General features: G+C 37.1%; 1 protein-coding gene across 2 annotated transcripts in view; it reads right to left on the bottom strand.

Annotated features, from left to right (window-relative positions):
* Positions 1-3,300: 3,300 nt before the first annotated feature.
* ccdc149a (coiled-coil domain containing 149a) overlaps positions 3,301-26,805 on the bottom strand; it is a 35,297-nt gene continuing 11,792 nt past the window's right edge. The window contains exons 6-13 of one of the 2 annotated variants that reach the window (XM_015345278.2): positions 26,087-26,259; positions 21,305-21,377; positions 20,565-20,649; positions 19,389-19,533; positions 18,641-18,717; positions 17,622-17,654; positions 10,133-10,249; positions 3,301-7,968 (exon numbers count right to left, since the gene is read on the bottom strand). In XM_015345278.2, coding sequence (XP_015200764.2) covers positions 7,403-7,968; positions 10,133-10,249; positions 17,622-17,654; positions 18,641-18,717; positions 19,389-19,533; positions 20,565-20,649; positions 21,305-21,377; positions 26,087-26,259 — 1,269 coding nt within the window. In that variant the 3' untranslated portion in view covers positions 3,301-7,402. The remainder of the gene's footprint in view (positions 7,969-10,132; positions 10,250-17,621; positions 17,655-18,640; positions 18,718-19,388; positions 19,534-20,564; positions 20,650-21,304; positions 21,378-26,086; positions 26,260-26,805) is intronic. The other variant, XM_015345279.2, reaches the window with a different exon arrangement.

Here is a 26,805-nt window from a genome sequence, read left to right as displayed (position 1 = left end):
TCTGTATAAGAATCGATTCATGCCCCCTCCCCATGTGATGTACAAAGTACATATGAATTGGCTTCATTACTCTGCTCTCCTCCCCACTGATAGCTGATGTGTGGTGAGTGTTCTGGCGCACTATGGCTGCCGTCGCATCATCCAGGTGGATGCTAAACATTGGTGGTTGTGGAGGGGAGTCCCCATTACCTGTAAAGCGCTTTGGGTGGAGTGTCCAGAAAAAGCGCTATATAAGTGTAAGCAATTATTATTATGATTAATTATTATTAAAGCCAGCCTATAAGACACAGCAATGCTTGCCATTGTTCAATCCTATGCATTTTGTCCTGTCACAGTTGCACATTATGACAAGAAAGTGCTGGGTCTTAGTGGTTTCGTAAATCCGATTTTAAATGCAAAATATAAAAAAAGATGTCCGTCCAATAAGTTGCAATAATGCCATAAACACATCCTAAAAACATTGGTTACAAACTATACACATTAACGGATCCTTCTTAATTGAGATTTGATGAGGTGGTGGGAATGAACTGCACGCTGACTTGGAAGCCTGCTGTGGCGACACACTGCTAGTCCTTTGGTTTTTGATTAAAATCAGTAGATGAGCTGTTTCTCAGGGAGCTCATCCTAATTACGGCCCCCTGGAGGCTGATGACAGTGGCTGTCAGTCTGGATAAAGGGGCAGAAAGCTTATTTTCTCATCTAGCCAGGATACGCTGAACTTCCTACAACAAAATAGGGATTTAATTGACAGTTCCATGAGTATCTATGTATTAAAAAGACTTTGCTGCCAATGGGGTTTCAATGGGGCAACTAAACACTGACCAAGGCCTCCACTCATGTGTGAGAGTGCCAACATCATAGCTTTGTTTTGTCTCAATTCCTTTGCTATCAAGAAGCCCGTCAGTACAATGAAAAGACAGCAGCTCTCTGTTATAAGTGCTGGGTGAATACCTTGTAAAGAGTCAATAAATTACCTTCCCTACATGGTATCCTGTATAATAAAAGGCACTACCAAGGAAACCTACACATTAAGTAAGACATAATGGTTTTCCATTGCCAAATGGCCACTGAATGAGATTGCATGCAACTATATGTTCTGCTTAATTTGACAAATTGCCTATTGGGCAAAGTATGCTACTTCACTGACTAATATGCTATGAAGCCGACAGTACTGTTATATAAAATAAGAAGAACCTCCCCACTACATAAAACAAGAAGCAGAATCTAGTTCAATCTGTAAAACAGAAAATGCATTTTGATGTGTTAATAAACCTCATATGACACTGTATTATATTAAATAATTGTTTGTAAGAGATTAAAGATCCCTACATTTCTACAGTTTTGAGCAAGCAGCTGCTCAAAACCAAATGAAGCTTTGAACAGCAAGCCAAAGAAAATGCTCCTAATATTAAAAAAAAAAAATTTTACAGTACAAACTAATCTTGTTAAAATATGTTTCTCTTGAGCACTCAGCATTATTACTGCAATTCCTTTTGTGGAAACTGGAACTACCATATGTTAAAAAAAAGACCTTTGCATAGTTTTCATATTTTGGTATTCTAAATCTTCTAGACATGACACTTTGAAGAAGCAACAATATTACAGTATATAAGCAAACTACTCCAGATATTCAAAGGAAAAACAAAAAGATATAAGTAAACAGATAATTACAATTATCAGAAAAATAAGAAGAATATTCAAGTCACAATTGCACAAGTATCCATTGCTGTGGCAAATTTGAATTGATTAAATTAATTAAGGTACACATACATGTATTTACATTAAGGTGTCACACAATTACTGTACTTAAGTGGCCTTGGTATGCAATAATAGGTATGGTTCTCGTGACTTCAGAATTCAGACTCTGAACACTTGTCTCTGAGGCTCCTTGATCACACAGTGAATTTTAAGCAAAGACTCAACTGTGAAGGCTAAGAACCTTTAAGTTTAAAAACAGTCTGTCATCAAGAAATGGAAGGTGCATCATACCCATCATACCACCCAGTCACTGCCTAGATCAGGCTGCCTCTCCAAACTGGGGTGAGTTTCCCAAAAACGATGAATCTCAGAGACTAACGAGAAACTGTACAATGTAAGTACGTGCTACTTTTTCGTGCGTTTCCCAAAACCCCTCTTAATTGGTCATTTGAGGAGAGAGTATAAAGTACTTCTTTGTTAACCCTGCCCGGTCGGTTAGAGAAAGCATTACAGGTTGATTGAAAAACAATCAATTGACAATACTTTGACAATACTTTCATTATATGGTGTCGGTTTTGCTCTTTCAGTGCAATTAAATAAAAGCTCTGAAAAGTACTGAGGAAAACATGACATCATTTAATTACCAATGAAGCGAAAATACAAAATCAGACACCTATTGTTTCTAGGACGAACACGAAAAAAAATGACAGCTACACGGCGTAAAAGAAAGCCGCATTTTTCTAAGGAAGAGCTTGCTCTTCTTTTAGATGAAATTGACAACAACAGAGTGTTATTGCTGACGAAGGCACACAGCAGCCTATCCAACACTGAGAAGAAAGTTAAGTGGAATGAAATAGCAGAGAGAATGAGTGCCTGCACATCACAACCTCGGTCAGGCTCTGATGTGTGAAAAAAATTGAGAATTGAGAGAGGGCCAAGACTAGAGGCGGGCAGATGACAACATTGCCCCTTTCCCCAGAGGAGGAAAGAACCCTGGCAATCCTCGGGCCTGTTGCTGCAGAGGGAATATCTGGAGGAATAGATGTCTGTGGGAATGAGTTTCCCCACACTTCCTCGCCCCAGCATCCATCCCCCTGATCCAGTGAAGGCCCACGGGTGGAATCGTCTCAGACGTGCCCCAGTCGACGGCCACCACCTGAACCACAGGCACAGGCATTCAATAGCTCTTGAACGGGAGAGTCTGCAACTACAGAGAGAAAACCTCAAACTCAAACATAAGGTTCTGGAGCAGCGAGAAAGGCACCACACAGAGCTACTGGAACTCAAGAAGAGAAAACTCGATGTGATGGTGAGACAGCTAGCTGTGTCTGAGGCACAGTATGACCGGCCCTCTATATTGGTGCCGATAATACTGCCTTCTGAACAAGGTGAGTTACTGTGAACATGTCTGGACTATACTCTTCTACTGTAGTTTTCTATTTGCAACCTAATGTATATATTCATTACTTTACTTTCTTTTCAGGCACTCAGACACAGCCTGGAGGCAATTTGTAACTTGTTTATATATTGTATGTATATATATTCAATTTTTATTATGTTAAATAAATTAAATGATGTATTAAGAATTTCCACACTCCTTCAGACTATGCAAAGTGTGTTTATTTCTCAAATATACAGGGAATAACTCAATTACAATTACAGAGTATTTGAACCAAGAAAAAAAAAATTATGTGAAAACGGTAGTGATGATGGCCTGCCTAGCCTCCACAGCAGTCTCGTATACACCCTGTGCTTTAAGTTCAGGGATTTGGACATTTCCAAACTCCAGCACTTCTTCCTCGTCAACATCTTCCTCGTCATCATTAGGCAGGGGTACGCGTGCTCTAACAGCAATGTTGTGCATCACTGCACACACAACTATCACAGCGCAGCACCGCTGTGGTGAAAATCTGATGCCACCCAATTACTTGTGAAGACAGCGGAAGCGCATTTTCCATAAATCTATATTGCGTTCCACCTCGCTGCGTGTTCGCAGATGTGCTGCGATGTATTGTTCTTCGGCTGCCGTCTGGGGGTTAGTTACAGATGTCAACAGGGATGCATGAAGGGGATACCCACTATCAACCAGTAGCCATCCACCACCAAACTCGTCGTTTCTTGCCTTCTGACACACTGCCGAATTGGCCCAGATGAAGGCATCGTGGGTACTCCCAGGCCACTTTGCCACAATATCCGTAAAAAGTCGTTGGTGATTGCAAATCACCTATACATTCAATGCAGAGAACCCTTTACGGCCGGTGTAACTAGGCTCCAAGAGACTGGGAGTATGAATGGGTATCAGCGTACCATCCACTGCTCCTACAACGTGCGGGATGTTGGCGATTGTGTGGAACCCGATGTTAGTTTCACACAGCGCATCAGGGGTGCACGGAAATGTTATGCAGGTGTTTGCATGGCGTAGAAGCAGTCTGGTGACTTTATGCACACACGCAGATGCCTTGCCGATTCCTTGTGCATGCCTTGTGCATCTCCAACAGTCTACTGGAATCCTCCAGTAGTATAGTATCGCAGCACTATGGGAGCTGCACCACAGGGGTTAAAGCGTGGTTTCGTCGGGTGTGTCTGGAAAGGTCTTCCTCCACTAGATTGAGAAGTGCCATTATTTCTGCTCTTGGCAACCTGTATCTTTCAATTATTGCCTCCTCACTGGGATGATCAGGTGGATTGAGGTTTGTCCAAACCGCAGAATGAATTCGCACAGCTTGACTCCGCGGTCGATGTACGCATCCTGGACTGCGTCTTTGATTTAAGGCAAGATTTCTTTGACGTGCTGCCACTGTTAAGATTTACAGTGTTTCATCAGAATATACTGCTGTTTTATATAGTTATTGGGTTTATTGGAACTACATTTTAATTGGACTAATTAACATCTGGGAAAAAGAACTACTAAGCCTGGCATGTGTCACGTGCCACAGACTTAGGATGGACTCTCAACACATACAGGACCTACAATTACATTTAAAAGCAAATAGGTAGAAGCATTACTGTCAACAATCACGACAGAACATAAAACAGTATTTGAAATTTAAATATAAATAAATATAAGGCCTATAAATCACAAAAGTCAATAACCCTCTGCTATTGTGGCCTGTACAGGCCAATGATACAAGCCACCGCTACAACCCAGTGATTTAACTTAAATAATGCATTACTGCATTTCAGCATGACAATTCTGATATAATCTAGTCAAGTATTTATTTTAGTATTCTAAATTTCTGTCTGGGGATCTCTGTCGCTAAGGTTGGCGCAAGAGGTAGCCACTTTAAGAAGCACTTAGCGATTAACAAGTGGGTCGGGGAGCATGTAGATCATGAAGGATTTAAGGTGCTACTTTAGTTACAATGGATTTGGGGAAACACTCGTAAATTAACGATAGATCTTAAGATCGAGTTTACGATGTTCTTAGCGTTACAATGCTTTCGGGAAACTCACCCCTTTGCAGTTGGGCAAGAAGAAAACTGGTGAAGGATGACACTGTGAGGCCAACTTTGAAAGAAATGCTGAATCTAATGCTTGAGATGGGAGAAAATGAGCATCAGTCAACAGTATTCTAGTTTCTCCTCAAAGCTGTCCTGCATTAAAGAGTGGGTAATCCATGCCATACACCTGAATGATCCTGAAAAAATGTGCTAAAACGTATTGTGCTCAGAGGATACCAAATCAGAAAAGTCTTGTCTAAATGCATAGTGTTAAGTTTGCACAGACCCAATACAGCACATATCCTATTTAAACCATGCACACAGTCAAGATTATAAGTGCCAGTATCATGGTATGGTGATACTTCTCAGCATGGAGTAGACATCTTGAAAAAAGTGTAGCAAAGTATAGGCAGATTGGTACAGGAAAACCTACTCCAATCTGCTACAGACTTAAAACTGGGGCAACAAATTACCTTTCAACAGGACAATGATTCAAAGCAGGCCAAATTTACCATGGTCAAATTCCTAACTTGAACCCTATCCAGAATCTGTGGAAAGACTTGAAAACTGTTGTCCCTAAGCAACTTCAGAGAGTTTCAGCAAATCTGCTTGGAAGCATGGTCAAAAACTGTATCATCCCATCTTACAAAGGTAATGATATTGCGTTCATGGGTCTGAATACAATCAAGATATTTTAAATGTATTCTCTTCAATTTGTGTTGACATTTACTGTAGGTTATTTTACAATTAGAGTATCTTGAAGGCTTCTGTTTGAGCATTTGGGAATTGAATAGAATATTACTAAAACAAAAGTTGTGTGCATCACATTGCACATCATACCCCATGGAGAAAGTTCCCATGTGTCCCATTTGTGGAAAGGTCTGAAAACATTTGCAAGAGTATCTTTTCCTTATTTCTTAGACACTTATTAATTGTGTTCACCAGAACATCACCCATTCTATAAGCATTCATATTATTTGAGAAGCACGCCAATAAGTAGTATCAGCTCTCTAGTATTATGAAGCCATAAATGTATAGCATAAAAACAAAAGTTGATGTTTTGCATATAAAAATATTTATACATTTAAATATAAATTACTACATGATGGTAATTTTACGAAAAAGAGCCAGTAACCTAACCAGTTGTGGATATTGTTCAAGAGAATCACTTCTTCAATACAAACTGTATATCTTTTTTTTATGGCACGACACACAATAAATTTAACATAATTCACATCATCTAAATAAATCTTTCAGTAGCGTCAATTTCTGCAGTCATTTTGTAATTATTAAATGTGCTCTGGTCAGCACTACACACCTCACTGTGAATAATAGGAAGGACCTTCGCCAAAATCTTCAGGAAATCACATCAAGCAAATAGCCCTTGTGCAAAGTACAAGGGTTAGTACGACTACACAAATAGTAAGGTTTACTGTGAAACATCTTTGATGTACTGAATATCCTAAATTTCTGTGAAGCCAGCGAAACATTTCACACAATTTCAACACACAGTGTGGTGTTGACATCTCAGATATTTAGGAAGCCACCTACTGTAAGCGTTACAATTGGAAAAATGTACAGGTGCAGCTGCCACAGTCAACTTGTTTAATTGTAGTGTTTTTACTTCCTGGATTGCATTAATACTTAACACTATTTATTTTTATTCCTGAACATTCTTGGCACCACAGCTTGCATTAGCCACACATATCACAGCAGTGCCATTTTAACCCAAATAAACTGTTTTCAAAAGGATGACTGACCACAACTTCCCACTTTTACAAAAAGCACATATGACTCGCTTTTGGCAAGTAATAAAGAATTAAATTTTTATGTACTGAAGAAACAAAAAAACATGTTGGGAAGAAGGGATACCCTGTGGGGGCAGGGCCAAACTATGTGATTGTTTAACAGTGGAACAGTTTACTGAACACTTGGATTTCTCACGTTTCTCTCAGGTGTTTCTGTTTACAGTATAAAGTGGTCAGCATCCCTTCAAATAAGTGAGAAAAGAAAAAGAAAACGCATCTACTGTAAGTGCTCAGTCGCTTCCTAACAGAACTTCAATCAGAGCATTCTTAATGCTGAGAGGGTGAAAACAGAACTAAACGTGCTTCCTACCAAGCAAATCGGCCTAAGGAAAACTCAAATCAAACACATTAAAAGTAAGGCAAGTTTCACTATATGGGACCAATGTTGCATAAGTTGGGTTTTTTTCCACCCCAAGAAAAGATATGCATCTTAATCGCCAGGAAAGTGAAAAGGATCTATGCAAGACTCTCACCAAAATAGTCTTCACTAATCTCTGTCGTACTATCAAGACTTGATTCCTTTGTCAGTAAGGAGTGGTTTGCTTCAGAACTCATTGCTAGTGTTTCGATGCGGGCCTCTGCACTGCTGGAAACATCTGCATTTGCTGCTTGGGAAAGGTGGTCTTCTAGGAGGTTCTCTTCCGCCGTGATGCCAGTTCTGGGACGCGTGAGGTCTGAGGGACCGTGCAGTGGAGACTCAGGTTCTGAAACTGTGGCGAGCTGGACTCCAGCTGCCACTGCCGACCGCTCTTCTGTGGGGTTTTCCATTTCAGTGCACTCTAGCACTGCAGCAGCCAGCTCCTCAGTCATCTTCACTATCTCAGCTCCACGTCTATCTATTTCATCTGCTGTTGGCGATGGAGGCAAAGCTAGCATCCTTTCACTGGGGACCAAAGCGTCTGTACAAATACCGCCCTTACTATTGCCCTCTGGACCTGCCTGTGGGCTCAAGAGGGTCTGTGGGCCGCCATCAGCTGTTTGTTGGTTCCTTGATGGAATTTCTCCGTTTCTTATCCTGTTGTCTGATGGGACAGGAGAAAAAGATTAATGATGAATGATTTATGGATGAATTCAATTCCTGCTGCAATAAATCCCAATCCTAAATACTACAGGTAAATCTGACTGAGCTAACATTGTAAGACAGTGGTAGATAGTTTCATGGTAGATTTCCACCGAAAGGAGAAATGTAATGTTTTGCTGTTGAGCCTTCTTCAGGCGTGACACAGCTGAAATACTGTGTCTCTCCTATATGTTTTTCAGTATAGAATTGACGTTGACGTAGCTCCCCATTCAAACATCTTCTCTGGGTGAACATGTTCAATGTCTTGCAAACCCACATGCATTGAGCTGGTCTCCAGTGTTGCTCTGGGGACCCAAAATATTCATGTTTTGACTGACCTGCGCAAAAAAGGAAGACTCAGTGTTGAAACAATAAAAATATACTTTATAAACTACTAATAGACAAATGAAAAGAACTATTTAAATACACAGAATAAATGCTGGTTGGACCAATGCTCTGGAATGGAAAGTTTTAATATATTTTTTTTGCATCTGAAGTTTAACTGTATTTTTTTCACATCAAATATACCCCAGGGCTCTTGGTACCATTCTTTTTAGTACGAATATAGTATGTTACCACTGGATACTCTGTAGGTATGGCAACATAATTTAGTTTTATGCTAATACAACACCGACAGAAAGAACCAACCCTGACACTAACCGAGCACAATCTGCCATGGGATTAGAAATGTTAGAAAATGCTCAATGTTCAAAAGTGCAAACATTTTTTTAAGGACTGAAATTACGCTTTCCTTATCAATCCCACACCTGTGTTGGAATCAGTCCAAGCACTCAGGTCAGGAATCTTGGTGTCATCACTGATCCATGTGTTGCATTTGAAGCTCATGTTTACGATGTTGTAAAGATCTCATCTTTCCATCTTTGTAATATTGTCTCCTTTCTTATCTCTCCAAATCTGAAGCAGAAAATCTAATGCACATATTTGTCTTTTCCGGGCTTGATCTTGGTAATGCACTGCTTGTTTGGCAACAGCAACATGTTCCTAACAAGAAGCATCATGTTCAGCAGCTTAGATCTTAACTAAAAAGAAAATGCATGAGTATATATCCCAGTTTTAGCTTCCTTGCATTGGAAAATCCAAATACAATTCAGAATACTGCGACTCCCCTTTAAGGATTGAATAGTTTGGCTCCTGACTACACAAGTGAACTGTTAACTCCCTATACAGTACATGTACATACAGTACTGTATGGAAGTCATTTGTGCCCTCTGGACTCTGCCTGTCTTTAGGTTTCAAAACCAAAATACCTTGTTTTGGAATGATACTACAACCCACATCAGATGACGAATATTAGTCAGCACTTTCAAAAGTCTTCAGACGTTTACATACTGTCTTTTAAATGTCTTTAATTTTCTATAGTAATTTATGTATACATCTCTTTTGGTTTTGTATTTAACTTATACTATTTTAAATCATAGCATGAAATATAGTGATGAATATATAATTAACCATAGCATCAAAGGTGCTATATAAAAAGAAGATTATTATTATTATTACATTAATGTTTAATGTTTAGTGTTCTGCGAATGGAATATATTCCTCAAAAAGGCCCATATAAAATAAAGTATGAGTGAGCGATTCAAATCTGAAAACATTAGGAATACTGATTTCAAATTCATGACTTTTAAGAGACTGCAATAATACGTTTATGGCCCAGTGAAAAGATACAAGGATAAAAAAGAAACTACGTTATACAAGTTAAATGGGCATAAATTAGTTATGCTATTTCTCCAAAATCTCTTTTCTAATCTTGGAAGTTACTGACCCATGTTTGTGAACATTCAGTTAAAATGTTATATGCTCCATTCGGCATGTAAGACTTTCCTTGCAAAAATGTTTTGTTACAATTTAGCATGTAAAAGGTCCGTATTTATAGGCTGCTATCAAAACACGCCCCAGGTTTTGAATGTCAGCAGGCGGAATTTGCTAACATTTTCAAATGCCATGGCATTTCAAAAGAAATGGCTACTTATCCATCAGTACCAATATTGCTTTAAAGGGAAAATTTTGAGAGAGCATGCACTGCTAATTACATCCTTTCATGTCGCTTACAGAGGGCATCCTTAATGAACACTGAAGCACGTTACACACAATTACACATTCACCTTTAGGTGGCTGTGTCTTCAGCTGTGGCTGCTGTTCCATTAGTTCTAACAGAGGGGATCGGGGCCTCTGGATCCCACTCAGGGCTCGGTCATTTAGTGAAATGGTGTCCCTTCCTCCTAGATGCCAAAGGTTCAGAAAAAAAGGTAAAATGTTACGGCATCAAATTACATCACCAAAAATGAACATCCCATTTCATCCTCACAAAATTAATGTCAGCACACACCAAAAGGTAAGTCTGGGATTTGCGGAAAAGAGGTTTCAAAACATGCATACCTAAGCACTGAGGCACAACACGTCATACATGAGCAATATCGAATTCGGAGGAAGTAGCAGCAGATTTTGTTTGTCATCCATCTTCATTAGTGCTGCATGCAAACATCAAGGAATGATGCCATATGTTACACACAGGGGATTGTTACCTATATAATGCAAGCATGATATAGTTGCAAAAAACATCAAAATGTGTTGCCATTACATTCAGCGGAACATTAAATAAAATATGCATATTACACGCTGAGAACTTAACATCTGGAAAACAAACAAATGTCTAAAACCGAGGAAGCATATGTGAGTTGAAAGCAACGACTGTAAAGCACAGCAAATAGCCATAAGTATTATTATCTAGACAGAAAAACCCAAACCATGAGGGTACAAATACATTACACTCAGCCCTTAAAATATGTATGCATCTACTTTTTTTTTATACACCACTATTGGCAATATAAAGGATAAACATAATTATTCAAGCATACTTAATATTGATTCTTTAATTTACTGGAGTGCTTATTTTTTTCTTGTAGTTTTTCCTCCAGAAGTTTCCTGCTGGAGAAGATCATGCAAACCTACCTCTATGAACTCTGCTGAGTGTTAATAGGAAACCATTATACAAAAGTAGGGGATTATAGAAAGTAAAAGCCCATGAAAAGAGCTAAAGAGTACAAGAACAGTTACAAAGCTTCAGTGATGCAACTAAATGAAGGAGAAAAAAGCAGAATATTAGCTGAAAGACCTGGTTTACCTAAAGCACTGTGTGGGATAATACTGACAAAAAATGGAAAAGAACAACTTCAGCTAGCTCCAGATGTAGAACACCAAGTACGGTTTCTACAAAATGTGGACTTGTTGGGGTATCCCAGCAGTATCCTTGTGATACTGCAAATATTTAAACAGAAACTGAAAGAATGTGGTCAGTAGATTCATAAGAAAAAACAAACACCTGCACAAGATGAGTGCCCATGGACAAAAACCACATGTAAAAACAGATTGGAGCTTTCCATTTAAAATATTGATTAGCAAAATCAATGCATCACTCTTACTTATCTTAGTATGGTTTAAGAAAATCACAAGAATATATTTTTTGGAAACTGAGTTTGTTGTTATTTTTATTTATTGATCACTCATGACTGACCATGACTCACTGAAGTGTCTTTGACTGCTTCATACGGTAAGTACTACAGTAAATCATGTCAAGTATTAGTAAGAATGTTGATTGGGCACCAATCAATAGGAGGTACAAGTGTGATGGTCTGGACAGTGAATTTATTCACCACAAACCTTCACTTTTGATTAATGGCAAATTGACTGCATGACACTAAATTGGTCAAATGCCGGGACCTCACTTGCTACCCATCCTATAGGGTTATCCCGAGATGCACACATTCTACAAGGACCATGCATGAGCTCATACTATATAACAATGGCTTTCTTGGAGAACAGACCACAATCTCACTAGAAAGTGTTTGCAATATTTAATCAAATCATAACTCACAGATATACAGTTTATATTGCTTTAACAGTGCCCACACATACTACTAACTTTTGACATTATTGAGTTTGTAGTAGTTATAAGCTTCTTTTGATGTTCAGTGAAGTTTCTTCAATCAATTTTTTTTTAGTCTGATAAAATTGATTTTTCTTACTTAGAAAGTAGCCATATTCTTGAGAAAAAGAGATTGTAAAGAAGAGTTCCTCATGACCAGAATTAAGCATAGTGCACATTTTGTGATGGCATTAGAGTGGTTTTCTCAGGCTCTGGTAATCTCTGTATTGTAGAAGGATCGACAAATGGTAAAAATATAAATTATTCACAGTCTCACATGCTGCCCAGTGCTAGAAAACGTAGTGGACAGATATTTGTATTCCAGTAGGATAACGCCCCTAAGCATACTATGTAGTCCACAAAAGAATTTCTGTACAAAAAGGAGATTACATTGATGTATTTCCCATCTGAACTCCCAGAGACTTGAATTCCACTGTGATGCGGTAGAGTGACTTGGTGACTTGAAAGCTGCTATTGTAAAGCAGAAGCCAACCTATAAGCTGTAAGCGTTGAAGAAATCTTCAACCAAAATCAGCAACATACTGTATACAGGTTTCCAGGAACTGGTTTCAAAGTACAAAAAAGTATCGCTTGCTTCAGAGGAAGCAAAGGCTGTACAACACATACTGCAAGTAAATCCAAATAGTTTTGTCTAAATGTGAAAGAAATGTAAAAAAAAAAAAGTTATTTTTTAAGCGTGTGATGTGTAGGACTTCAAAGCTTCCTGGAATTTGATTATTTTCAAGTGAGTCAAATCCCTTTTGAACTATAATTACTGTTTGTAATTACATTTGTAATTATGTAATAATTATGTTTGTAAAAACATAAGGAAGTGTATTAAATATTTTGTGCTTCCTTTCTACTTTTGCCAAAACAGGATAGAAAAAATGTTCCTGTATTGCTATTTGCCATATATTTCCTAACTAGCTACAGGTGATGTCCACTGCTCTTCTTTATAAGGTCATTTGAAAATATTTGGTGATATTATTCGCCCACATACTGTTAGACAGGGAAATGTACATATGAAGCTAGAGATATTGGTTCCAGACTTTTTATGCACGTTCGATAAGTCTGATTGTGTGGGCGTTTCTTTATGAAATATGCTATTAGGTATTCAACTCACAGGAGGGCTTGTTAAAATTGAACTAAACATTAGACAAGCCTCAGCTTTCTTGAAAGCAAAATCTGAAATGTTGTGTGCTCTGCTGATCTCTGATTATGCAATAAAATCACTGCTGACCAATACTGATGACTCAGAAGGGACTTAATGATCATTAGTGAACAATGATAGCATCCATCTTTTTTTGTCAGTAGAAATAAAATCCCCTCAAAAATCAATACAAAATAAGGGTCACAACTACAACATTACGATTTATACTATATAATATCTCACTATGCATCTTCTCTACAGGAATGTTTTAAATACATGCCCATCAGATGATTTAAGTATTTTCTTGACAGATTTTACAACAAAGAAAATTGGTGATTTTCCATTTTAAACACGTGTCTTCAGATAGAGTTTGAAACGCAAACTAATACAGTGGCAAATCCATATTAGACGGTTAAAGACCTCTTCTAACATTCATATAAAAATTGCACATCCAGTAATACAATTTGTTTGCATGCATGTGAAAGAATAAAGCTTGCCAAGAGACAAACTGTATTATCATTGCAGTGACATAAGGTTAACTCAAGGAAGGGACTCAAAGTATCAGATTATCAGTGTGCATGGAGTAAAGAAAACTTAAATTAACAAGATTTACCAGCTAACAGACAGTATCAGAGACTACAGTTACAGTGTTCAACTTAAGAACATAAGAAAGGTTACAAACAAGAGAAGCTCATCTGGCTCATTTAACCTGTCTGGTAGAGAGCAATCACCACAGGATAATACTGTTTGATTTCTCAGAAATATGCCTTGAAATCACCTCAGTTTTACACACAAAGAAACGTACTAAACATACAAACAGTACAAGTAAACATTACATGACAAACAACTACCCATACACATTCATTTCACACCTCTCCTACAGGAATCCACAGACCTACAGCAGTAAACAAGTACACTAAGTCCATAAAATCACACATGACATTTTGTGCATAATCCACTGATAACACGAGCCCACTAACCATTACTCATTTTTGTTGACTTATTTATTGATTGAGACGTTTGGCTCGTTATGGGGAAAAATAATTCCTCATTGTGTTAAGTCTACTGTACATTGAAGTATTTCTAAAAGTCTTTTGGAAGGCCTGAATTGCATTCATTATGCAAAATGTGAGAGGTATCTGATGACATACTAAGTTTGTCTCAACATACTTTTAATATAAGCAGTTTGAAGAACTGCTTGAAAAATCTGCTCCTGTGCCTGCCTCACAATTTTAAAACATCCTCACAAGTCTGGATATCTTATCCTTTTGATACACAGAAATCGTTATTCCACACTGCATCTCACTTTGTATCACAGAGCTGAAAAAAATGGACAGAATCTCACTGCTAATACTAAAATCTCAACCTGTGAAAAAACTTAATTTGCTGCTGTACTTTATTATACATAAAGTCGACATTCTGTTTTGGAAGGCACATATCATCAATATGTACAAAGTGGGGGCGGAGCGGTGGCTCTGTGGCTAAGGATCTGCACCTGTGGCTGGAAGGTTGCCTGTTCAAATTCCACGGCCGGCAGAGGAATCCTACTCTGTTGGGCCCCTGAGCAAGGCCCTCAACCCCAACTGCTCCAGGGGTGCCGTATAAGTGGCTGACCCTGCGTTCTGACCCCAAGCTTCTTTCTCCCTGTCTGTGTGCCTCATGGAGAGCAAGCTGGGGTATGCAAAAAGAAATTCCTAATGCAAGTAATTGTATATGGCTAATATCTAGTATATGATCTTACGTATACCCCCAGATTTTTATAAGATGTAATGTTTATAGTGGACTCATTATAAATTACAACGTCAATTACAACAAATATACAATTTCTTGCATTAGGAATTTGTATTTTTGCATACCCCAGCCTGCTCTTCATAAGACACACAGACACACAGACACACAGACACACAGACACACAGACACACAGACACACAGACACACAGACACACAGACACACAGACACACAGACACACAGACACACAGACACACAGACACACAGACGGGGAGAGAGAAGCTTGCGATCAGAGTGCCATGTTATCTGGCATGGTACCTGTTAAACTAGTTAAAATGGGCACAGACTAGAACTTTATCTACAGGAAGGAGGTGCTGCTATTCACAGGCAACACAAGCAGTTCTGATTTCCTAAAGATTACACACAGCCCCCGAGATGATCCTTGGCAAAAAAAAAGTAAGACTGCTGGATCAACTCTTCTAATGATATGCACAACTCTTAAGGATATTTTCATGCACCAGATGAACATGCAGTATGTAATAAAAAGGCATATTAAAGTCATCACTTTATTTAGTCCCGAATTTTTCTGGACTTTAAAATAACAGCAAGTCAGGCTTTTCTGAGCCCCATCTGTCCTGAAGTCAAACAGGCTCAGTACATCTACTTGCCTTCATTAGGCTTTCAGTTTTGTTTTCGTAATATAACATCTCTTTCAGAGAGTAATGGCATTACAAAGCCCAGATGTTGCGACTGAACAACTTCAACCCCACGAGGAAAAAAAGTTAACAGATCCATGTTTTTGTGCGAGTATTTCTGGAATTGCATGTTCGTGAAGCACAATTTGGTCTACATTTTCATTTCTTTAAATCAACCACTCAGCTCAAGAAGAATACTCTCCAAATAAACATCCCCCAAAAAACAGTCCGTTCTGTCCTTTCTGTGCATGCTGAGTGGGAGAAATGCTGACAAGCTGTAGTCAATTAAATCTGCTGTAGGTAACTTTAACTGCAGCTCACTAATGGTCACTCAACTGGGACTTAAATCAAGTTTTGTTAAGTTGGCACATGTTTTTTTATACTTCCACTTGATTTAGAGCTCCGATCCTCTGGTCTTTTTTTTTCCTTTGTCCATCTTAAGTTCAATCTACTCTATAGTTTCACTTTCATGAGGCGACTACACTTTCTACATCGTCTACAAATTTCTTAAGAACAGCACATTCCATAAATGTGTTTGTAATGTGGGCAATCATTTTCCGTAATGGATGCTTGTCAGTTTTATAAAAGAGAATGAAGGCTTATGACGGCCAGGCTTCACCGCACAGAAATTCTGGAGCCTCTCCCCATTTCTCTTAAGCAAAGTGGACACAGCAGCCTCTAGTGGCCATGTATAGTATGACACGTTTCTGCAAACCCTGCAGAGAAAAATCTGTTTACAAAAAACAGGATTTATTTAATACACTGTACAAAGAATATATGAGGCATTTTTAACTTCGCTAAATTAGCTTAGTTCAGATCTATGATTTCTATTTGCAACTGATATTCAACACTTTTTCTGGATGACTGCACAAAGATATTGTGGTAAAAAAAAACAATGGTGTCTTATAAATATGGAATTACAACTTGAACAGATAGTCCAAGAACATCTGCCTGAGCTATTACTGCCTCCAAAAAGAAAAAGAAAATAAAATTCTACAAGTATCGATTTAAGCACTGACAACATACACTGCATATCTTTATAAGATTACTGAGATCAGGAGGTATTAACATCAAAGACCATTGTTGTTATAATGATAATGTCTCCCCAGGCACATTAGCTAGGCATTGATCCAGAGGCACAGTTTATCATTTCAATGATATGTAGCTTGTAAGATAGCATTATGACTTTAAAAATTAAAAATGTTGGAGGCTTTTAATGAAGTTATGAAAATGATCTTATTTAAAAATGAATATCATATCTAGAAAGATGGATTTTGAGTTTTTTATTTCATTAAGATTTGCAGATTTTTTAAAGGATTACAAATTTTATTTCTTTTCTTTCTAAAGAGCTATACAATTTTGGGATTTTCTTGAGGCACTGACGCACAAATAAGGAAAGTGGAAATATACATATTTTCACATATTTCTTTCCAGTCCCAATGTTCTGGTCTGTATTTTTATAACCCAAAATATTTCAGACAAATACCTGTACTTAAAAGAGCAAAACTTCCAAAGGGAAAACATCATGGACAGGTGTTTGTCCTATATAGAGCAAAGAACATCTTGAAAAGGAAAACAAATCTCTGTAAGCATTTTTTCTTGAAGCAAAATAAACTAATAATAACAACAAGCATACAGAGAAAATGAGGTTATTAGTGAGCCAAAAGATGAAGCCCTAGAAAGAATCCTTACAGCCAAGAAGAAAGGAAATATTTTCACACGGAAACATGCTGAAGATAAAGGGTTCTAAATCCAAAACACTTATGTTAAATTCCTGTTGCTTCCCATGGCCCTCAATATTTTAGTTTATTCTAAAATTATAACTCCCTTTTTATCATTTTAGATGAATACCACTTTTCAGAGATGCTTGGGTTCTACCACACAAAATAGCACACTGATTAGATTAATGGTGTTATAAATTAAACAGAGAAATACAGACAAAATGCTAAATGACTGAACACATTCAGAAATTAAAGACAGAAACACAAAACACAAGGGACAAGCAAGTTCCTTTAAGCTTAAGTCTTTCTTGAGGGTGGGAGCTATACTGGCAGATAAAATGGATGTAATAAATATTACTGTAGTAAAAACATACTCCCTAATCCCAGAGACACATTGTAGGTCAGGCCTTCGGTGAGCAGCAGGGAGAAAAAGAAATTTAGTTACTTCGTAGTTAAGGTCATACACTTCTTTGGGTTTTCTGAAGTGGTCAAATTCTGCTACAAATTCACAAATAAACAGCGTTTTAAATATTTTTTTTTAAGTACTGTGCAAAAGTGGGTGATATTAAAAGAGAATACCTCACTTTTTATTAATACTGTGTGGCACCATAGCTTCTACAATAATATACTTTACAACTGTCATGAACAATCTAGGATATAAGATTAGAAAGTGGAGATCTACCTTATGCCTTTCTGACTATCTTTTGTTCCATATTAACATTGTAAGACAGTACTATTTAACCTCAATCAGATTTCATTTAGGACATTGTAGTGGCCATTTAAGCACTCCCATAACACCAAATTCAACTCTTCTATCGAAATAAATTTCCAAATATCTTTTTGCTAAGTCCAAAGTGAAACTCTAAAATACAGTATACTACAGATCTGAATAGTACTGTATACATATATATAAACTGTATATAGAGTATTATTAATAAAAAGGTCATGTAAACACACACTGCAAGTATTTCTAGGCGCTGGGTGTTTGTTGAGAAATTCTCACTAACATTTTCAAACCACAGCTGAGTTGATGCTGAGAGGGGGAATATTGACAGTGTCTTCTGAACTGTGCACACGCTCAGAATTAAAAGTTAAATATTAAGCCATGCATGAAGAAAAACACAAAACATCAATACATTTAAACATTAACGGAGATTGCTCACACTCCCCCATACATTCATATTAAAACACCTTATTTTGATTCACAACGCTGTACTGTTCTAGCAATGCTTTATACAGTATATAATCTAAAGGAGTTGTCTCTCTTTTGTATGAGTACTGCTCTCTGCTGCTCTATTGTTGAGAAAACAGGCTGAAGCTGTTTGAAGCTATGTTACAGACTTTGAGACAATAGTGAAGGAAGTACAAATGTGCACTGTAATCAGTAGCTCACCTGGAAGACTCCACAAACCAGACACTTCTAATGTTTTCAGCTTTTTCTCAAGTTCTGCAACGCGGTTTCCCAGAATCCTATAAAAAAACAAGGAAAAATAAAACTTCTTGGGTGTTTATTCCTTTACTTTCTTAAATGAATATTGTAATTTATATCATGCATGTCACCTGAATGTTTCCAATTATCAAGTATTGTATCCAAGTGGTGCAAAAGCACCACTTCAGAATATTTAATTATTCTTACATTATTTTTGGTTAAGGTTTATTTTATAAGACTCATACTACAATGCATTTGCAATAAAATGAAGAAAAAAGAGAATTTACAATTAAAATAAAAATAAAAAATCAAGTAAAATCTGATAAGTAAAATTTTCCAGTGAAAGGAGAACACACCTTTTAGAAGACTGCCGATTTTCAGAATTTTAGTGAAATAGCCTCACAAAGTTAGCGTAAAAAATGTTAAGAGTGCCTCTGTTGATGAACTGTTAATTAAATGGATAATCATCTTCTGTTTCTGCCCTCTTCCAGCAAAGCCCTGAGAACTCACCGAGACCACAAATTCCACATGGACACAAGATGGAAGAGAGCTCAATGGCACACTACAGGCCATGTTTGAATATAAGGTGTTGGACCTAAAACCTAAGCAGTAGAATACACGATAAACCAATGTAGTTTTTATAAAGACTAAAAAGAACTGATAGCAGAAAAAGTGACAAGTGGAAAAAAAGAGATTCATAGTTTTTTCATACTTGTTGGTTTGACGTTGGTGCTGTATAACCATGTTTTTCTCATGAATAGTCTCGAGCAATGCAGTTGCCAGTGACTTCAGGTCCGATATAGACTGTGGGGTGGCTGGCAAGCTGCATCCGTTGTCTTCCGATAACAACTCCTGAACTGAAAGATTTCACAGTCACAAGAATGAATATAGCTATTTCAGAAAGTGAAAGTAATTAATACAAAAGAACAACCTGGATTCTTCCTGGCTTCAATAGGGAGTGCTCAAAATGACATACAGTACTGGTATTTCCAAAAGAATGAGTAATTAAGTGATAATGGCCTTTTCTTTTTCTATCTAGTTTAAGCGTCAGGTCTGGTGTTGTTCAGCCACAGCTGCAATTTGGGGCAGTCATTCGAGTTCTTTTGTTCAGAACATTATTTTTTTTTTGTTAGGGAAATCCACATTGTACTAGAGAATGCTTTCAAAGCAGTTTCAACAACAAAGGAATTAAATGTGCAAAACACCTAATATGCTCTTGTACTGAGCCATTTTTTAAAACAGTGGTTTAAAATTGTATGACTTATCAAACAGCCATGCCATGCATCATCTGAGTCCTGCTTTTTCCTGGTGAGTGCCCCAGGAACTCAGAGACTATCCTACATGTACAGAGCACAAGGCAGGACAACACTTTGGATGGGACACCAATCCATCACCTGGTACAGTACATGTCATACACAAAGGGACAATTAAGAGGCACCCATTAACCTAGTCAAAATGTCTCTGGAAGGAAGAAACTAAAATTCCTGGAAAAAAGCCACATGGGTGGTATAAGATCATGTTAATGCCATATGGAAAGCCATCACTTGAAGTCTGCACTGAACTCAATATACCGCCACGGCTGGATTTTGTACACAGTTGCTAATTAACTGCTGGCTAAAATTATAGGTGCTACCCTGTTCCTGTCTCCAAGAACTGTGATGTCATTTGTTAATGTCATTGTCTATGTTAATGTTATGTAATCTGTTATATAATTTGTCATGTGAAGAAAACTTGCACGTAAACATTTCATTGTGCTCAAGTACATATGACAACGAACTTGAACTTCAGATTGGAATCAACATCAGGACCTAAGGGCTATGAGGAAGCAGTAGTAACTACTCTATCTTACATTCACCCTCTCTTTTTAATTACGCGTGGCAAACCCTACCTTGTTTAGCAGAGAGAACTCCAGTGAGGGCACTGCTATTTGATTTGCTGTTCATTTTGGAATTCTTTCTTCTCTCAAGTGCACTCTGCAACGTTAAGTAGGAATTTCATTCAGACAGTCAGCAGTATTAAGCTACTTCAAGTGTTACAGTTGTATTAACATTTGAGAAATACTGTATAATGTCGCCTAAGGAACCTGCAAGTAAGTAAAAAAGTAAGGATTCTGCTTCACTTTTAAGTTTGGTATTTTTCAGTTTCTCCATTATACTGTATGCATTTATTTCTCTAATAAACACAAAAGAAGGAATTATATCAACTGGTTAATGATATAGTTCAGACCCATCCTTAGAGGGTAGGCACAAAGTAGGACCCAGAACAGGATATAATTCCTTCATGGACCTCACACTTATACAGTACACACAAAGGTACATTTAAAAATGCCAATTAACTATTAATCTCCTCAACATTCTATTGATCAGCAATTCTAGGTTATCTAAAAGGATTATTCCTCTTAATGTGTAATCTTATTGGTTTATCCACTTTGTTTTCCCCAAACAAATTAAAATAGAGTCACAGATATAATTTTTAGATGAACAGCATGAATAAAAAAATGTGATCACCACTCTGTCCTATATTTCCATATCATCCTGACATGCATACAGAAAACAAAAACACAAATACTGGAGACAAGTCAATAATGCAGTGAAACTGTGAAAATAGTATTTTACAGAATCATTTTACCTTGTACTTCATAACATTAGTTTTAAGCAAGTTGACCTCTTCTTGGAGTTGTTTAAATCTTTCATGTAGATATCTGAAAGAAAAGCAAACCACTGTAGGTACATTTATTATATTACTGTAACTAATTTTTAAATATTCTTCCTTCCTACACAACATGCAAATATTAGGGTTATAACCACACTGTGAAGGAATGAGACAGTTTATGATGGTCAAAATGGGAAAATATATGGAACCAGAATAGAATGCATGGTAACAGTTTATGTACAGTATTTTCTGCTTGACACACAATAATTATTTAGTTGTCAGATAAAGCAAATTTAAGGAGGCAGTACCCCAAATTCTGTAATAAATCAATAAAGAAAAAATAATGAGAAAGAGGCACTTAATAAAATAAAGAGAATAGAATCTAACTAAAGAGAGATACAATAAATTATAAACAAAAAATCAGGAAATTCAAGATGTACATAAAATAATGCTGCTCCATTATATAAAACCTTACAAAACTTTTGTTTGCATGACACAGGCTGAGTAATGAATCAAGAAAATAGTTCATATTAAAAAGTATTAGCCAAGACAAGGCAAAGCTATTACACAAACTGGGAACATGTCAGATAAACAAATAGCTAGGACCTGATGCTATTCTACAAATTGCGGTGAAACAAACTATATATAGATATATTATCTATAAGCAATTAAAAGTTTTCCATCAGTTTCTCAAGACAATGGTAATACCCCTGGAAATTATGAATGTACTGCCCATCCAATAAAATTGCCACAAAGCTGAAAACTTTAATTACAACTAAACAAGTAACAGCAGTAATACAGTAAATACAAAATATGTCATATGGTACATTAGATATGTAGAAGGCTTTTAAATAAAGCTTTAAAAAACTAATTTTAAAATGTCATGTGGTTTGCAGCAAAGAAAGTCAGACAGAGAAGCTAATTTCATAGCCACTGTGCACAAGCTTTGGTATTTTTCTGCATCCACAAGTTGCCACAAATGTGCAGCAGACTGACGTGATTTCAATTGGATTTTATTTTGAAGAGTGACAATTTCCATCTCCAGGGTCACAGAACAGATTTGACCGTATACCCATCTGCTCAGAAATGCCAATAAAATATCCACCTCCATGAAGGAGTTTGAAATGAACAACACACAGGGCTCAGGCTGTAAAAAATATAGTGAAACTGGTCTCAAAATCCTCACCAAGCCAGATTTTGTAATCTCTGATTTTACCATCTGCAAACAACATCTTGTGCTTTTTCAAATAATGAGCTACTCTAAATGATGCCACATGGTCATTTCTTAATTTGCTCAGTAAACAAAAATTTCTGCCTTTGCAATGCAATTTTTACCATGTTCCCCTTTTCAGACTACAGACCACCCAATGGGAAAACTAATTTTAAGTTCTTAAGAACCATCCTATCCGACAGATATACAGTAGACACACACTTGTTTTTGATAAACAACCTTTACTCCCCAATGACAATAGGTCTTTTGTTTTTCTATGATGTACCTGCCTCAGTGTTCACGATGATTCAAATGGCTGAAAAGAACAATAACTGGAATTTTGTTTACTCTTAACAGATGGCATTTATCATTTTATAATTCCTACAATACAGCTGAACTTTCATTTTGTTTATTATTTGCCTGGACCATTTCTGTCTGTTACTTATCAACCAGTCAAAGATAAAAGATTATTATGAAATAATGTCAAATCAAATAATGAGAGTGAGATTAGTTCATGACAAGCTATGGTGGAAATAATTATACAGTATAATGTGGTTTATGTAGTACCAACAGTTTTTTTCAGAAATCATTTTATGATATACTCATTGACAGGTAGTGAGCGATCCGTTGGCTATTTCTCGCTTAGCTTCTTGACAAAATCATGCTAAAACATGACGATGTTGCTATAGCAATGCTCCCAACGACTCTGACTCCAGCTGTTTAAAAGTGTATAAATTATAACATATATGTTTTTGTCTTTTACATGCTTTAATTTGCATTCTTACTTTAGAAGTATGTTATTTCCATTGTTCTAGCCAAACAATGGAGTGCAGTCACTGCTTGAGGGTACAGCTCAAAACTGAAGCTACAGTACCTGGTTTACTATTGTGTTTGTACATTGTGGGGGACACTTGACTTTAGGAGAGGTAATATATGCAACACACTCTAAGCTAGTGTATTATTACACTGGCCTGCCTGTCGTTTCTTGCTAAATATGCTTATATTGTTCTCAAGACCTTTGTGAACTCTCAGCTTATTGTTTTCAAGATGTAAGGACAGTGATATACTATTCCAAAAGCTCTTTACAACATGTCTGTCTTACTATGCAGATATTCCAGCCACTATAAACAGGAACACGATAGTTTTACTGTCAGATAAAGTCTACATTAACCTTTTTTATTCTACATTATACAGCTTGTGACATTTGAGAAAGGTTCTTTTCTCACAGACGTTAATACTGCTGATATATTCCTACAACTGAAAAATCATAAAGATCTATTGTCCACGCCACTGATTACTAAACTGTGATCACAGAGGATTTATTCAAACATATCTGGCATCTGATAACATTCTTGGTTTCCTCCACATTAAACAAGTAACTAAAGGCTTGAAATGGAACAGTTTTTTTATTTGAGCTGAACAATCTATGGTTAGGTTGAGATCATATGGATTTGCAATCAGGCTTCATTAAAACAGTTAAACGTCTATACACAACCCTTCATCAGTTGTGTAAACCAGCATCAAGTGTTCCTTCCAATTTGCTATTTCTAGAGATCCTCCTCAGGGAAGCCCAGTTTCACCTTTTTGCTGGATGCCTTGTCTTGGGAACAACTAGTTAAAACTGTATGTCAATATACTATCACCAGTTCGGGTGGGTAGCTGCGTCAGCATGCGTAGGCTGCAAAGGAACAAGTAATAGGTTTATTCCATGCTGAAAAAAAAGAAGAAAGAAAACACAACGCTTCGGTCGTGGAGCCGACACCTGAAAAAGGCTCCACTGCGGAAACATTGTGTTTTCTTTCTTATTTTTTTTTCAGCATGGAATGAACCTATTCCTTTGCAATATACTATCACCTTCTTTTTTTTGTTAACAATAACACAACATATCAGTCTAAGATGATGACATACTGTTACGTATATTGCCCCTGCCTCATATGCTATTTTTAAGGATGAAGGTGCCTTCTCATGCTACAAATAGTGCTCAAGTTTTTTTTTACAGTTTTATGTGAGATCTAGTCCTGCCTATAATTGAATCATCACACATACTTAATTGCAACTTTGCATATGAAACATTCACAAAATCTCATAAGATACAGCATTCTTACATCACACCTTCCATAATCAAAAACTCCCATCAATCCATCCCTTATCCATCCTATAAATGGTTGCAGAAAACTGGACACTAAGACAGAATCATGGGACACAAAGTGGAACTACTTTATATCCTGAACAATGACCATCATAGGGCACGCACGCACGCACATACCCACGCACCCATGCAGGTTCAAATCAGAGACATTACTTAACCTAGATAGCTTTTCTGAAGCCAGCTGGGAACCAAAGCACGTTGTAGAAACATGTATACAGTGGAAAGCATGTAAAATCCACACATGCTCTAGCCTCAAATGAAACCCAAGACTCAAGACTCATAGGACAGCACTAACAACCATGCCACTGCACCATCCTAACAGAAAAGCCTTATATGTTATTCCCTTTTCTGTCTTCTACTTTGGAGCAATAAAGGAGCTCACATTTGAACAAACAGAATGAATTGGGATGGTCTTTGCTCCTTGCTTGACTTGCAATTTTAAAATGAGTCCAAAGTTCCGAACTGTTTTTTTTTAGACTCCCCCACATCCCATAGGGCTGCGTAGATACCATTTCTGTCTTACATCTGTCCTAAAGAAGAAATCTCTCAATATTACCAAACTGCTGTAACCAGCTTTGACATCACAGTTTAAGGTGTAAGAGGTATGGAAAACTACATATCAGTGGTACTCAGCTCTGTATTTCAAGTGTTGTATGTCAATTAAGGAACTAATTATCTCAATGCAGTACAATCTTAACAGAATAAAAGACAAACAATCTTTTCTCTTGAGAGAGGATCAGCAACCTGGACAACATCCCTTAAAAATTCTACATCTCTAGTTTATCTGAGTTACCTGCACAGCATTTTTGGTATTATGGTTTACTAAGCTGAAAATCACACAGAAGGATAGGTTTCAGGAGAACCATCCCAGAAATGGAATGTCATGTATCTCTCCCAGAGTCAATTAAATTGCCCAGCTTAGTACTCCTCCTTTGTATATACACCTGCTCTAAATGAAGTCAGGCACTGCACACAGACAAAAACAAACAAACGTGTGATAAGTCTGATAAGTGTAAAGAAGTGGTAACACAACTTTTGAAGAATGTGTAACCATTGCTCCTTAAAGCAGGTGAGTTTTAGAATAGCAGAAGAAAGAAACAGTCCTCCTGAGCTGTTTTCTGAATCACCTTTTGTGGAAAACCAAACATTAGAGTTGTTAATTATTTTGGCTGTAAACAAACACTCAAAAACAGAAACTGAACATAAAACTCTAGTTTTATTAACCTGAGACTGGTTTACTGAACTAATGTACTAAAATGTGAAGCAATCCAAAAAAAAAAAAATCTTGATATGTTTCTTTGTGATTGTCTTCCATAACTGTACCCTTTCATTTTAAAATGTTCTGGTTTCAGGTATAAGGGTGACAGTGGCAGAGATCATGTTCGTCTGGAAGACAGACCTGTTCTCCATGCAGAGTGCGTCCACATCAATGATGCGATTCTCATGACCTCCAAGAATGTGGTTGAGCTCTAGGTTTAGCCGGTTGACTTTCTCCTGATAGAACGTTCTCTCTGCCTTCACATCCTGTAACTCGTCTACTGCAGCTTTGAGGTTGTGTTCCAGCTCTTCATTCTACAGGAGGAGACAAATAATACTTTACGCCACATTAAACAGAATAGCAAAACTAACACACTAAAATGGTTTTGTAAAAAAGTGAAGGCATTTAAGAACAAAACATTCATGAACAAAAAAGTCAATCTGTACTTCTTTAAAATAATATTTTTGGAACAGACACTGTAGAGATTACAACCATTAAGACCATAAACACTAATTAATTACAACTGAATTACTAAATATGGTTTTCCCCCTTTTAATACATTAAAGAATAGACTGAGGAATTAAATATATTTCTTGTTTTATTAACTCCATTAGCAGGAGTTAGAAAATTGGAAGTATACTGTGCAGTGAAGAAGACATATTGCAAGATATTCTGTGAGGACATAATTGAAACTCTATATGTCATTTTAACACTAACTTCATTGCAACACAGAGAAATATAAATATATTCTCTAAACTTCAATTAAGGCTTCTTCTGTTCAGGGAGTATACAGAAACTGCAGCACCTTTGATCCTACTGTAGATTATTAACAAAAGGTGCTACATAATACAATCCATATT

This window comes from Lepisosteus oculatus, chromosome 1 (genome assembly GCF_040954835.1).
Source record: "Lepisosteus oculatus isolate fLepOcu1 chromosome 1, fLepOcu1.hap2, whole genome shotgun sequence".
NCBI lineage: Eukaryota > Metazoa > Chordata > Actinopteri > Semionotiformes > Lepisosteidae > Lepisosteus > Lepisosteus oculatus.
This window is presented reverse-complemented; position numbering and strand designations above follow the sequence as displayed.